Here is a 15684-nt window from a genome sequence, read left to right as displayed (position 1 = left end):
GTTTTTTTTTAGAGTTATGCTGTGAATTCGTTACAGTTATAAGTGTGTAGAAAAAAATAAGGTAAAATGAGAAGAAACATTGTTGTGCAGCAATGTTCATTTCGATGTTTTAGTTATATTGCAGACGAAAAATGGGCCTTAATCAATCTATTGAAATGCATTAAAACTATGGTAATGTACTCAGAAACGAAGTAGTTGTGGTGAGTGGTATGATATAGAATAAGCAAGAAATTTAACTTACCAAATGGCATCTTGATAAAAGTGCCATAGTTCAAACAATAGTATATCTTTTCTCACAGGCAAGGTTGACAATTCTATGTATGCTTTCTTTATCCGTCATTGTAGGTAGGCTAAATCTCTCATATTGTTCGTCTCTTGGATCATCCTTTCTACAGTTTATTCACCTCATGTTTGGTCTCCCTATCTCCCGTACATTACCTTTCTATTCACCTGTCACATTTCCCAACTTGCGTCTTACCATCAACATTCTTATTTATCTAATCTTTTTGTTACCATTCTATTCATCTTTGTAAACCATACCCTCACCTGAATCATATCCACTTTTCTCTAATTTTTGTATATTTTACATCTCACACCAAAGCTTGTCAGAGAACTTCAGTTTACCATAACCTTTCAACTTATTGTATTTTCTAAAGACGTTAGGTGATGTCTTTGATTTTTTTTTCATAAAATAAAGTATCGTAGACGTAATCCCTTATCTTCAATAGATCTTGAGGCCTTTGTTCTCCAATTCTCTTTTTCAAAAGGTCAAGAATGATCTTGTGCAATCCAGCATTCTATGTACTACAATTCTGTAAGTGAATTGGATTTATGAAACTGGTATGTACAGACTTCCCTGTGAATCCATATTCAACACTTTCTCTCTCTCTCTCTCTCTCTCTCTCTCTCTCTCTCTCTCTCTCTCTCTCTCTCTCTCTCTCTCTCTCTCTCTCTCTTACTGCCTACATACATGGGACCTAGTTACTTGGAAAAAAAAAAATGGGCCCTGAGGCCTGGTCAGATCATTCAGCTGTAATCTTAATGTAACTGGGGGACACCCCACTTGTACTTTTTAAGTCAATACATAAAAAGTTCAACAGTAACATGAAGAAAGGAACCAGGAATGAAAGGATTGTAAAAGGATACAAAGAGTAGGTTACAGTTAAGTGTCGAAATGTAGCTGCAAAGACATGAGTAATGTCTACTATGCAATGACAGCATCATTCCTTAAAGGAGACTGTATTCCTTCATCAGATCTAAAAACACAATGTGTGCTTCAATTTTAGCACAAAATTCTATGAACAGTAGAACATTAATCCCACACAAGAAGTTTTCCTCTGTCTTAACCTCACTCTCAGCCCAAAGTTTTCTTATTCTCTCACATGAGAGTTTACATACAGTGCAGTGCCTTTGTAGTTCTCATACACTTTAGTGTACTATGTAACTTCTCCAAGGCCTGTTTTATCACTTTCCTCTTTTGACTGAGAAGAAATTATAGTTTGACATTTCAAGCTCAGAATATATTACTCAAACACACATCACTTCTTTACACTGTACGTTCTTTATCTTATTCTGACATCGCGAAACCTCTACATGTTCATCTTTACTCGAGAATTGCACATGCAATATTTTGCTGCCGCATTACCAACAACAGAATAATAGTTGTTGGAACATTGTACAATTTACAAAACTTCCATATACAGTACCATGTAGGCAATGCCACTTAAAACATATTTAGTTTCCATAATTAGAAATATGTAGGGAATATCACTTAATAAATGGATGAATGCATAGAATCGGTCAAACCTTCTAAAAATAGAAGCTTAAATTATCTGCACATGTATGCTAAAAAGAGAATTTTGGATTTATGGATATCAACTATTGCAAGGATGTTTAAATTTTAAAAGGGACATCTTTCAGAATGGTTTACAGCAATAAATTTCATAAAATGGAAGACAGTTCCGGGAATATAGTTATCAAGATTAGGATTGCTATACGATAAAGACCTGAAGATTTCTGGCTTGACAACTAGGGAATTTGTCATACACCTCAAGACTAGGGAAAGGAACACCATTCGGTGATGAGATGAATGAAACGAGTTAAATCCAACAGTTGGTCATGACAGGAAAAAAAAAAAATAGGTATGGTTGCAAATATAGTGCATAGGGACCTAACGATGTCTACTATACACTGCACCATGTATGACTGGGACTTTACAATTAAATCCTAAGTACAACTTGAGGATAGTGCCCCTAACGTACTTGGAAGTGTTTCAACCAAATAAGGAATGGAAAAGGAAATTGGCACCAAATAGTATAATACAAGCAAAAATGGATTGATGTGTGGTTATTAAGTACTTAGCCTAGCTCCGGTGTTTTTTAATTTCATTGACAAGCCTTTCATGGTCGACTCTTCAGGAAGATGACTGCAACACAAAATTCCGCTTAGCTTTCTTTAAAGCTTTGCATTCTTTAAGAAATTAAATTTTTTGGGGAAGCAAATAATCTCACGTCCACACAGCATTGATCCTATTAAGAAAATTAATGGTTATAAAAATTCACCTATGAATGAGCATTGATTTCTGTAATTTACTTACTTTGGTCAAGGCATGTCAAATTACTGGAGTTTTGGCAAAAATTATTGTAAAAGATGGCAAAGTTAGACAACCATATTCATAGCCTAAAAACTTGAGACTGACAAATCAACTGCAGGAAAAGGGGAAGCTGCAGAAATTTGATAGCCCTGCATCAAGAGCCATTGATCATTATGACCAAATAATGTTTGATGCAAAGTGATGAATAATTAAACATGAAATATCAAATATTTTTGGCATAAAAACTATCAACTACATATATATATATATATATATATATATATATATATATATATAGATATATATATATATATATATAATATATATATATATATATATATATATATAATATATATATATATATATATATATATGATAAATTTTGCACATTTAGACGTGTTTTTCATATTCAAATAAGCCATATATATTTTTGATACATTAATGTCTGGATTCTCTTAACGATTCCTGGCCGGTCACAAGCTCTTGTCTTTGTGTGATTTCGCCTGGGGCTCTGATCCCGAGGTCGTTAAGAGAATCCAGACATTAATGTATCAAAAATATATATGGCTTATTTGAATATATATATATACAGTATAATGAAGATATAAAATCTCTTGAGAATATATGCATAAAAGCACTGCAGTATACTGAAACATCATTAACATAAAATGGACATGGTTGGAAAATAAAACGAGCACTTAATTTCTTTCTTTGTTAGCATAAATAATTTGTACCTTGCAAAGGCACGTGGATATAGCGTTTCTATTTACATATTTACAATAAAATTTTTGGTTTAACAAAACAGGATGAAAATGTGAATGTTAACAAGTTAGTATTCAATCGTGACACTTCTACTATTTAACAATCACCTGTTAGCTGATGACAACTATTATAAAATAATATACAATTCTATATAAATATTTTTTCGTCAGTCTGGCCCTATTCAATATACAAATATATAAAAAGTAATTTGGTTTTGAGTTCATAAAATTTACTTTTGCACATGAGGAGAAGGAAGATGATTAAAGGGTTCCATCTAGAAAGCATTGATATATAAATATCTTTAGAAAAAAATTTACATTTTATATATATATATAGAAACTTTGTTTATAACTATTCGGCAAGTGTTCTATTTTAATAAGAAGGCATATTCAGGAGAGATAAAGCAGGTACAGAGGTAACACTTGGTATTTCTAGCTTCTCTTCACCGGGTTGTAATGCACTCTATAGCCATTGTTTCTTTAAAACACTTCTCTAAAGCAGGGTTTACAACGGTCGAATGGTTCGTCACACCCAGTTGCGGAACCTGCTTGTCGAATGGCTCGAAGAGGTGTCGCACAGTCACAAATGCATAAGGTTTGTGGACAAGAAGCCTCGCCCACTTTCAGGCTAGAACACTTTCTTCGAACCGTTCGACAAACGTGTTTGTTCGTCACACCCAGTTGTGGAACCTGCTTGTCAAATGGCTCGAAGAGGTGTCGCACAGTCACAAATGCATAAGGTTTGTGGACAAGAAGCCTCGCCCACTTTCAGGCTAGAACACTTTCTTCGAACCGTTCGACAAACGTGTTTGTTCGTCACACCCAGTTGTGGAACCTGCTTGTCAAATGGCTCGAAGAGGTGTCGCACAGTCACAAATGCATAAGGTTTGTGGACAAGAAGCCTCGCCCACTTTCAGGCTAGAACACTTTCTTCGAACCGTTCGACAATCGTGTTCGGCAACCAAATACCACAGTCACACATTCGAACATCACTTCAAACATTTGTCTACAAACCGTTCAGCCATGTAAACCCCTCTTTAAGTTTCGATACTGAGTACAAAGAATTGAGACTCCCTTCTTTGGAAAACAAAAGGGGATTATCACCAGTGGAAGGCACAGAATTCCTCACCATTACCCTATTTTGTGACATTCCATCACTTCCCAAACCAGGTGGGCTTCACAGAAAAAAATAAAAAGGAACAAACTGTTACCTAGGAGAGAAAAGTTTTTGCCCTGTGAGCAAAATAATGCCAATATATCATCTTGGCTATAAATTAACCATATAATGTAATCTGGAAGACAGAAAGTCAAGTTATATTCATTCTTCTTACCTACTTTTCCGCATAATAGACTAGTACAACCTTTTATCTGCTAATATGGCAAATATAAGTTTTATAGATGTTAACCAATCTACATAAATCATCAGCTTATTTAAACCCTTTCTATACTATCTTCCATTACACTCAGATTCATAAATATAATAGATTACATTTTTTATGGTAATTACATTGTAATTATTGTGAAGAGCCTTGAGAGAATGAAGTACACCTCTCATGGAATCTCGCTACCACAATGAGTGAATGAGGCACGAGGTATCCTCCATCCAGAACCACTTATATATGGAAGCCTCTTTGTTAGATTAGAGATCCCCAATGAAATGCAGCTGATTCAGATATGGGTACAGTATGTGAGTTTCTATACGGAGAAGGAAAAGAGTGTACGCAGGTAAACCAGTCTTACTGTTATGAAATTTTAAAATCGGACAATAACCCAGACCCAAGAGGTTAAAATTGTAACTGTTAACTTTCACATATTTGGCCAAAAATTTAATAATCGAGAGAAGAATTTGGAAGAGCTCGTATGAATACTGCAGCACGAGTTCACAGCTGCTATTTTGGGGTCTCAAAAAATAAATATGAAAGATTCAGGTGGCACTGGATGGAAGAAGTCAATTAATTAATATACAAATACATATACTGTACATAAAAAACATACACAAACACACAACATATATATTTATATAATATATATATATGTACACATTAAAGCATCCAATCATGCTCTAATATAGTTTTATATGTACACATACATATCTGTATGCATATACATACATACATTAATAAAATGTATATATAGATATACATACATATATAATATACATGGATATACATACACATATACAGTATTGTATATACGGAAGTGTGTTCTCTAATGTGTAAATGTATGTACAAATATATATCTACACTGCATATACAGATATAGATATGTTTTTTTATGAATGAAACTGTCTACATGTATAGTGTAAACATATATATGTGTGTGTATATACATATACAAATATGACCATAAATGAATCCCTAACTCTAAACGATAAATCAGACTTCCACCCCCTGATCTTCCGTGCTGAACAGAACATCAGGCCGGAAGACCTTAGGAATGGCTCCAGTGTTAGACTGCCTGGCGGCCAATTGCCTCACCAGGGGCGAGGAAGAGCCAGGCGTATTTGAAGGTAGAGCAGTATTTGAGGTGGGGACAGGTGACGATGGGGATGACACGGGAGGCGACGACTGAACGGGAGTATGTTCGCCAGACGTGGGTTCAGAGTTTACAAGTTGCAATCTCGACTTGAGATCTGCAGTGGCAGATGAGTATGAAGGTAATGTGGTGTTTGCGGTGGGATTGACGGGGCTGAGCGGTTCAGAGGGTGACGTCACTTCACTGTCCAATTCTACTGACAATGGAGGTATAGTAGGACTGGATTTCAGGAAGAATGCCATTTTTTCCCTGTAAAAATCATGCAATATTGATATAAATAATGTGAAATGAATGAAATAATATACAATACTTTGCAAATTTTGATAAACTACTTGTTAGTAAAAAAAGGACACGCCCATTAAAGAATTCCTAAATGATATAAATACTCACTTGAATGAGACAACATCAGGCTGTCCTCTGGGTGTCTTTGAATTACGAAGCTTGTGGATTTCACGGGAAGTTTTCCTAAGCATTTTTTCCATTCTTCTATCTTCTGGAGACTTCACACCACCACCTTTAGTGGCCTGTAAAAATTACAGAAACAAAAACACATCAGTAAAGAAAAACTACAACCATGTCTGTTACCAAATAACTGTAATAAATCTACTTTCACATTCAATCTACGTGTTTGCTAAATCAATGTTTTTCATTTTTAAGAATTCTTAAAATGTATAAGTATTAAAAAAATTGGGAATATTTAACCTTAATAATTTTTTAATGAACAAAATTGACCTTACTGTAAATTTCTACATATGCTATAACAACAATAGAGTAGGGAAAAAGATTAAGAGAGAGATCCATCTCTTACTTGCACAACAGATCTTATACTTTTATTTGATAAACTACTAGTCATGTACAAATAGTATTCAGGAGCTTTACAAACTGCTACAGTGTACAACATCAAAAGTGTGAAAAGGAGTTTGTATTGTTCCTAGCTATAGATAAATTACTCCTTTAAAATAGGAATATGTCTTTAGCAGTGCTGGAATACATATTGTATCGTTAACAAGGTAGTTGGTGAGTGGCAGGTGGCACGAGAAGAGAGACAGTCTCAAAGGAAAGATCCCTATGATGCCTACCTAAAGTTAGCAGTAGACACATACTCTAGTGCACTGAGATGAAGACCATCCCCTCATGGGACCTAAGTTCCTGGACAGGCAAGACTACTCCCTTTAACCATGAAAGGTATACAGTACAAGGAGTCCAGCTCCTATGTTATCCAATCCATAGAGCCAATATCACCGAGATCAAAAGGTACAACAGTGACCAACCATCAATCAGTTGATGGTCCTCAAGGCTTGAGATTATGTGCTTATCATTACATTCTTGGTGGTTAGAATACACTCTTAAATCAAGATGGATTCAGGAACGCATAGTGGGGAGGCAAAACATGAATCGGCCCATGATGCCGCCTCCCATGTCTAGGAAATAGTCCCTGGCAGCAGAGAGTAACAGTGGTACATTGTACCTTCACTCTAGTGACCGGTTGTGATCACACTGGCTCAGAACTCAGAAGACCTGAGCAAAGACTGGTCACTGAGCGCTGGTACAGTATCTCCTCTTTTGAAAGTATCAAAATATTAGTGAAAGAAAAGACAGAAGAGGTACCATGTACCCTTCACTTTTAATTGTGGTGGATAATAAGCCATGGTTACATTCCAATAAGTACAGGATTGTGGCTCCTCAGCGACTGATCCTTGGCCACCAGCTGCAAACAATAATGTCCTTGAGAAGTGCATCTTCTCAATTAGGGATACCAAAATAACCTTAACAGAAAAGGGAGCAATACTCACCCATTCAGGTAGAAAAGGTGAACACCAAAACTCCAACCTCTGGCCAATGGAAAGAAACCTGGGGTTGATTACCAGGGTAGTCAAGCCAGCCACCATGGGCATTGGGCAGTGTAAATGCAGCCAGCCTTGCTACAGGGGTAGACAAGCCAGCCATCAGTGACCTTGACATAGTGCCATGCAACTTAAATTTGCCAACCCATTAACCTGGTTTGCGGCAGAGCAAGGGATCACGTACACAAGGTAGCTTGCATCTTAGGCTTTCCTAGCAAACAGGATAGACAAGCAAGCCACCCAAAACCCCAGCTTTGGGCCGTGGTCCAGCCGGGTGATGTATACCCACAAAAGAGAGGTGGTGTCATGAAGAGTACAGTACTGCGGGGCTTATTAAAAAATGGCCTTTCTGAACTTCTGAGACAATTAGTCAGAAACAGAAGGAGAAGAGGAAGAGGATGGCTTTACATAACAATGTATCCTTACCCTCAATAGCCTTTGAGTTGATGTTCTGCCCAGAAGGACAGATCATTTGCTACCGGAGCAAACACCATTTTTACCTTGCTGACCGACCCTGAAAGTACTGATCAGTGAGAAAACTCCACAGTGGCTTGAAGGTGAACAGTCATAGCTGTTACCAAAAGTTCACGATTGTTAACCGAACCAACAGGTATCGGTTCTCATATGAGTTCCATCAGCTATGCTCCATAAAGGCAAGGGTAGCATAAATAATACCATTATTGGCCAACTGTGCAGTGCTGGAGATTGGTCCTGCTAGGAACATTCACCGTCAACTGATGAAACAATGGTGACTGTAATACCAGGTTCGCGATCGCTAACCAATCCCGAAGGTACGGGTTGGCGGATGAGTTCCTTATGGCATAGGGTATGCACCAAGGTAAGGAACAATCCTCCATATAGCAATGAGAGGGAGAAAGGCGAGTGCATATATTCTCACCTTTCCCAGGTCTATGATACTGAAGTTTAGTCCGAGTGCAGCAGCGGTAACTGTAACACTAACTCACACTCGATAAACCAGTTAGCAGGTAAGCACTGTCTTTACCCCTTGATGGAGAACAATCACATAAGTCCCATGGAACTATCAGCGGAAGGTCTTACGACACAACTATCTTCTACTTCATCATCATCGTCCTCTCAAGGAAGAAATATCCGACAAAAGGAAGGGAGAAGGGAAAAGAAAATAATAAAAGAGGGAGAAAGGGTGAACTTTCCGTCCTCATGCCAAAAAGTCTAACTTCAAAGAAGTCGTGGTCTAGAGACTGATAATGACTGCACTACCTCTGAGAAGGAAGCTAAAAAGGGGACCAGTGGGAAAATTCACTGACACCAACAGAGGGATCACCATCCCCGTAACACTGTTGATTGCAGGTTAGCCCGCTAGGCAAATAATTTTCACTATAAGCCTGCAGATGGAGTGAAACTCAGTTCAAATAGGTAAACTCAACACATGGGGTTCCGAAGGTTTGCAGCCTCATGGAACAAAATTCAATTTACAACACACATACTTTTTGGTGCACTTCTAATTAATACAGCACTCACAAATATAAAATAAAAAACCAACATTAAAGAAGAAAAAATGTAAGAAAAGGTCAAACAGGGAAGTGTGAGTTGCAGCCAAAGACAAAGGTGGCTATTTTGTTACAGGTGGATGGGGAGGGCCTCCCCTCGCATTATCTTTCGTTAACCATCTACAGTACATCGTTAACGATTCAATGGACATTCCAACGTGGCTGAAAACATATCCATATTTTATAGGCCGAAAGCTTGTAAGCATAGAGGAACAAATAAGTTTCATTGACTTCTGACATGTGCAAGATATTTTCAACTTAATGATAGCATCAAAAGAAAATACTGTAAACTAACTGGTATGCATTATGATTAATCTAATAAATAAATTGAATCCATTAGTAATTAATAAGGAAATATGATGAAGCCTATAAATAAAGGTAAAACAATAACCAAATTATAAATAAGGAAGTTACCTGGCTTAAAACACTTGTCATTGTAGTTTGGTCTGACAACCAGGAGGGTGGATCTGGAGACCCTTTTACCCCTTCAAGTTGGCTCTTCATATTTCGTAACCCATCCAATTCTTCGTGGAGCTGATGCAATCTTCGACGCTGTGCTGCCAGATCTAACTCGAGATCGAGAGATGTTCGGCCACCTTTCATTCCTGCTTTAAAATAAGTAAATTACGATAGTGAAAAGAACCAATATTGTGAATATCATCACTATATAGTAAATCCCCTACATAATGTGGTCCAAGAGTGAGTGCTTAAGTTCTACAGACTTTACTTGGGTATCAAGTTCATAGCCCTCATTTCCCTAATCCATTTTCTCAGTCAGTTGATGTTCCTAATACTACTGAGCTAGCCCACACTACTTGTACATAGAATATGGTAATCCTTTGAAAAGAAGTACATTTGTATTCTGTTTCACACATACTCAAAACATTTTCCACTTACTACACACAAAAGTTTTCATCTAGGAAGGGGCTTTACTGTAAAGTATTCTCCTTTTAGAATGGTAAAATGAGTCCACAAGATACAATGTAAATACCCTACACTACCAACATATAAATAAATCAACATTATTATAAGGTAAATTATGCCAGCATTAGTGACCAAGTTTGCTAAACCTGCACTAATAAATACGGTATATACTTTGTATAAAATCATATCATTATGAACCTATTTTATAAACACACACAATAAGGACATTTGGCTAATTGAAACGAACTATGAAAAGAAATATAACAAAAAATTTCTGTACACCAATGTGATTCTGTATCGCTTTTTCTAAATTGCCCAGACTCCCAAAAGAAATGCTATCAATATCTGGAACTAAAGAGCACAAGTAGTCGAATAAAAATTCATTTAAACTATAAATGCTTACCAATTCAACTAAATGACAGCCAGAACTTTCTGTTTGATGACACTACAAGGTTAAAGATTTACTGTACTAAAAGTTCCAACAAAGTCTTCACAGTAATAACACTTTCTAACTTTACGTAAATATTTGTAACAAACTACCAAAACATAAAGACAATGTCATAAGCGTTGGCCTATTGATAATAAAAAATTATTAATGATCCATAGATGCTTGTCAAGGAAAATCAAGCACTTAATAAAAGTTTTACCAAATGAAGCAATAATCCCAAGAATACACATCTTCACCTGGTAAATAATAATGGTGTGAGTAAGGTGAAAGTGAAATTTTCCAACACACAAAATTCTTCACTATTTATCCTAAACAGCGATAACCAATTCTTAAAAAGAACATAAGAACAAAATGGCAATAACAATACCATGCCAACATATTCCAAGACATAAATATTTTTACTTTATGAGTACTTTGAACAAAAATAAAGTACAAACTCAGCACACACTCCAAAGTTATGTCTGATATAAGAGCAAAACCTTTTTTATCCATTGTAATGAAAAAAATTTTACTCAACCACTTCTGAAAACTGTACTTGATATCATAGAGGTGTTTAAAAACTCGTATTAAACTCTCATAAAAAGTTATCTATACAGTAGTCCATTTCTTTTAGCGAGTCATATTTGCACCGACTCACAACAGTGCCCTTTTAGCTTGGAAAAGTATCCTGGTCGCTGATTGGTTAGAATTATCTTGTCCAACCAATCAGCGATCAGGAAACTTTTCCGAGCCAAAAGGGCACCGCTGCGAGTCGGTGCAAATATGACTTGCTAAAAGAAATGGACTAAAGAGGATTTATTCTTTAATATGCAAAAGATGGGCAAAGCTAAAGAAACAAATAACTTGGAAAGCTACGAGAGATGAGATCAAGACCTATTTACCAGGAGCCAATGCACCATTTTTGGCGAGTAAAAGGGTGCTGCACATAGGATAATAAAGGAACCAAAAGAAAAAACCAGTATTTAATATTACCTGATCCAGATGACCTCGATGATAATCTTAACGATCCTCCTAAGCGACCTTTCCATCTTAGAGATCGGCGCTCGGCAGTACCTCGTTGGAAGGGTGCGCGTCTATACATGGGTACGCAGCTGTCGCTATCACTACGATTAAGCTGAAAAAATCAATATGGCAAAATAAGACTTGGGCCAAGGAGATCTAACAGTTAGATAAAGGACAAACCTCCAACTCTTCTTGCACTATAGCTTCTACATGAAAAATTGTATGCAAAATAGTTTTATATGTGATAGAAAATCTTAGAAAGATATAAATAAAATGTTATCAAGAAGAGGTGTGGGATAAGGATGAATCATTAAAATAATTGAGTTAAAAGATCATTAAAACTAACGTCAAACTATTTTCAACAGCATCTGAACTTTAAAATTTGCACATCACTCATTATCATTATTATTGTTTAACCCAAACTTCAAGCAACATAGAGCCTTCACATATAAATTTTCTGTTCAGATTCTCTTCTCTAAGGATCTCATAGATTTAAATTAACCTGCAAGATCGTATTCAAAGCAAAGCTTAGGCTGACATAACAGATGTGCCAGGAAAATCTCTTGGGAGTGAAATACCCAGTAAGAAGCATACAATTGTCTAAGAGGATACAACTTAATAAATCCCACTGCAACAAAGGAAAATTAAAGTACCATAACACAAATTGAAGAAAGTCATATCTTAGATAAGGATAATAGTGGAACAACTGCCTATCTGTAACTTTATTAGACACATCCTAAAGAGAAGGGATGTGATCAATAAAACCATAATTAACTAAGACCAGATAAAAACATCCCTATTGTGTAAATCTATGCACTATCTGAATATTTAAGAACCTTAAAATCCTTCAAAAATCAAACTGTTACATATGTATGGAGAATATAAGACATGCTTTGCCTGTATACATAGTAAGGCAACAAGAAACAATGAAAAATGAGAACAAATAAATCTGTTGAGACAAGTTCCTTAAATGTTTCAACTTTAAAATTTGGTACTTTTTTATTTTTCTAAGTTTTTAAGATCAACTATACATGCACCATTAAGATGTGAGATGACGTATAGTCCATTTCTTTTATCGAGGCAGATTTGCACCCACTCGCAGCGGTGCCCTTTCAGCTCGGAAAAGTTTCCTGATCGCTGATTGGTTAGAATTATCTCGTCCAACCAATCAGTGACCAGGAAACTTTTCCGAGTTAATAGGGCACCGCTGCGAGTCGGTTCAAGTCTGCATCGCTAAAAGAAATTGACTATAGTATCAAGTTCAAAAGTAAAACTATATAATAACAACAAAACCCTATCCTCACATTGTATAAATTTTATATCATCTATTGAAGAAGTAATAAGAAATACAGACTTGATAACCAAACTGTTTTTAGAATTGCTCAAAACATATGAAATGCCTAACTGACAAACCCCTTTTCAAAACAAAAGAATGATCTATTGGATACATATTTATTACCTTCAAATAGCATAACTACCTTTTTTCATGAAATAAAAGACTAAATGATAAGTTGGAACAAAAATGAATGCATCTAAAATCAATTTAGTAGTAAACAGACCAACTGCAATATGGACAAAGGATACAGCTAAATGTTATAAACATCCTCTTTATACCTATAATGAGATAACCTGACCTGTCTTCACATTTATCTATTTGTTTTCCAGTAAGATTATTTTTTGCAAAACCAATAATAAATTATCTTTGAAAAAGAAAAAACACAATATCCATCATTCCAAAGCTAGCATTCTCTATCAAAACCCTATTTCTATAGAATACATAGTACTTAATTCCCTGTCAGTCATCAACTGAATATACCAAATAACACTGGATTTAAGTGGTTCATAAAATGAGGGAACCTTATTCCTTACCTGGCATTTTAAACCTTTACAACCATCAGATAAAAATCATCTCTTTATGTAAAAAATAAGAAATGTTGATATCTTAACACCAAACATTGATGTAAAAACATAACACTGTCGTAATACAAAATAATACATCAAGAGACGACCGAACAATCTAGAAGCGAGACCTTACCCGACATACGTAGTTGCTCTTGCCAACTGCTGCCGAAGGGGTAAAAGTCTGAGATCTCTTGATAACAGGTATCCCTGGCTTGGGTTGAGTGGCGTCCATCTTGGACGCAGCCAGGGATGTCCGAGACCCTGCCAAGCTGGCCGACAGCGGCATGAACATGCATTCCGTGTTGGTCTCCTTGTCAGCCATCTCCACCAGCTGATCGGTGGAGTCGCCTTCAACAGCTGTGTCCTCCTGTGCAGGCGTGCAACATTGCCAATGAGCAAAAACAATCATGCTAAGGTGCAGCCAGAAGGTGCTTTACAACAAAGCTATCATTAATTCTTAAACATCAAGAAATCTTTCCAAAACATTTCGAATTTATTAAAGCACAGTAGGAATTTCTTTCCATGAAATGAAAACTTACATCAAATACATGAAAAAGGGTATTACAAATGTATCAAAAAAGTATTAAGCACTCCAGCTGAAGGAAATATGGCAAAAATTAAGAACATGCATGAAAAAAAATTTAAAAACTCAAAAAAAAAAAAAGCATTATCAGTAAAAACAAAAGCAATTTTTAAAAAAAGAAACCACATTCCAAAGTAACCAAAACATCAAGGAGGGAAAAATTAAGCTGAACATGAAAACACGTATTATTGTATATTAGGCCATTTAACAACTGTCTAGTGGGGACCATATATAATTCATAAAAAAGACTTACGGCATTTTCCAAGGCCTCTTCCATGACGACTTCTTGGCATTCTTCGGGTTCTTCGTCTTCCTCTTCCTCTTCGTCGTCATCGTCTGAATCGATTACGTGCTCAAAATCCTCTGAAGTCAGATGAAGATTTAATCGCAGGGCCTCAGGGCCCAAATTACGGGTTAAGGTAGAGGTCTGGGAAGATATGATAGTACTCTCGTCACTGCTTTCCTCCTGTAAAGAGCAAAATAATTGTAATACTTTCTTGTGGAAATCATAGTTTATATAGAAAATTCTTTTACGAGCATATCCTCCTTAACATATGTTACGTAACCCCTCTTAACAGTAATAACAAATGTTAACTTGAGTGCCTTATAAGAATAAAACAAAATCAGGACATCTTTTATGTAACTATAACCTAAAATCTATCCACCTTCACAAATATGATTTTTCGCTTTTATACTGTAATTTAGAAATTCTAAAACCCATAATATGCAATGTAAAATAGAAAAAAAAAAATACTGAACTCATTTGCAGTGTTAAAAATAACACAGCTGAATACAATCTACAGGCTTATACTGCATTTGCAATAAAAAATAAGAACAAATTTGTTTGATGAAAAATTTTTTTAAACCCTTTTACCCCCAGGCTATTTGGAACTTTCCAGGGGTTATTTTTTTTCAAGCACATTTTGCAGTATATTTTATTCAAATTGCTCTAACAGCCTTAAATTTCGTCATAGAGAGGTCAGGTTGGTCTCATTCTCTTGGAAAATGCCTGAAGTTTCTCAAAAAATTATCAAAAATATGCAAAAAAAAAATGTAAATAGCAGTTTTTTGCAAGGACGTACCGGTACGTCCATGGGGGTAAAGGGATGAGTTTTGTGAAACGTACCAGTACGTCCTTTGGGGGTAAAAGGGTTAAACACTATTTTTTTATGTTCACCCTGGAGCAAAATACATGTTATTTACTTTTTCTAATCAATCATTTACATGTCTAAAACAGTAAATCAAAATTTGTTAAATACAACTGAGAATACATCCTAAGTGAATGTTGTTCTTTCACTTTTTCTAAAAATTTAAAGTGGCACAGTCTCTGCACCATGGTCTTCCACTGTGTTAAGTTGGAGTTCTCTTGCTTGAGGGTACACTCGGGCACACTATTCTATCCGTTTCCTTGTTTCCTTTCCACACTGAGCTATTCTCGCTGTTGGAACCCTTGCGCTTATAGCATCCTACTTTTCCTACTAGGGTTGTAGCTTAGCTAATAATAATAATAATAATAATAATAATAATAATAATAATAATAATAATAATAATAAAGGGATTTTG

The 15684-nt window shown here is 35.9% G+C and overlaps 1 protein-coding gene across 2 annotated transcripts in view; it reads right to left on the bottom strand.

Moving 5' to 3' along the window:
- Positions 1–3297: 3297 nt before the first annotated feature.
- kibra (WW and C2 domain containing protein kibra) overlaps positions 3298–15684 on the bottom strand; it is a 49132-nt gene continuing 36745 nt past the window's right edge. The window contains exons 11-16 of one of the 2 annotated variants that reach the window (XM_068370664.1): positions 14375–14587; positions 13672–13905; positions 11607–11748; positions 9677–9870; positions 6280–6413; positions 3298–6138 (exon numbers count right to left, since the gene is read on the bottom strand). In XM_068370664.1, the coding sequence (XP_068226765.1) occupies positions 5730–6138; positions 6280–6413; positions 9677–9870; positions 11607–11748; positions 13672–13905; positions 14375–14587 (1326 nt within the window). In that variant the 3' untranslated portion in view covers positions 3298–5729. The remainder of the gene's footprint in view (positions 6139–6279; positions 6414–9676; positions 9871–11606; positions 11749–13671; positions 13906–14374; positions 14588–15684) is intronic. The other variant, XM_068370665.1, reaches the window with a different exon arrangement.

This window comes from Palaemon carinicauda, chromosome 3, assembly GCF_036898095.1.
Source record: "Palaemon carinicauda isolate YSFRI2023 chromosome 3, ASM3689809v2, whole genome shotgun sequence".
Taxonomy (NCBI): domain Eukaryota; kingdom Metazoa; phylum Arthropoda; class Malacostraca; order Decapoda; family Palaemonidae; genus Palaemon; species Palaemon carinicauda.
Note: the sequence above shows the minus strand (reverse complement) of the source record. Positions and strands in the feature narration are given on the sequence as shown.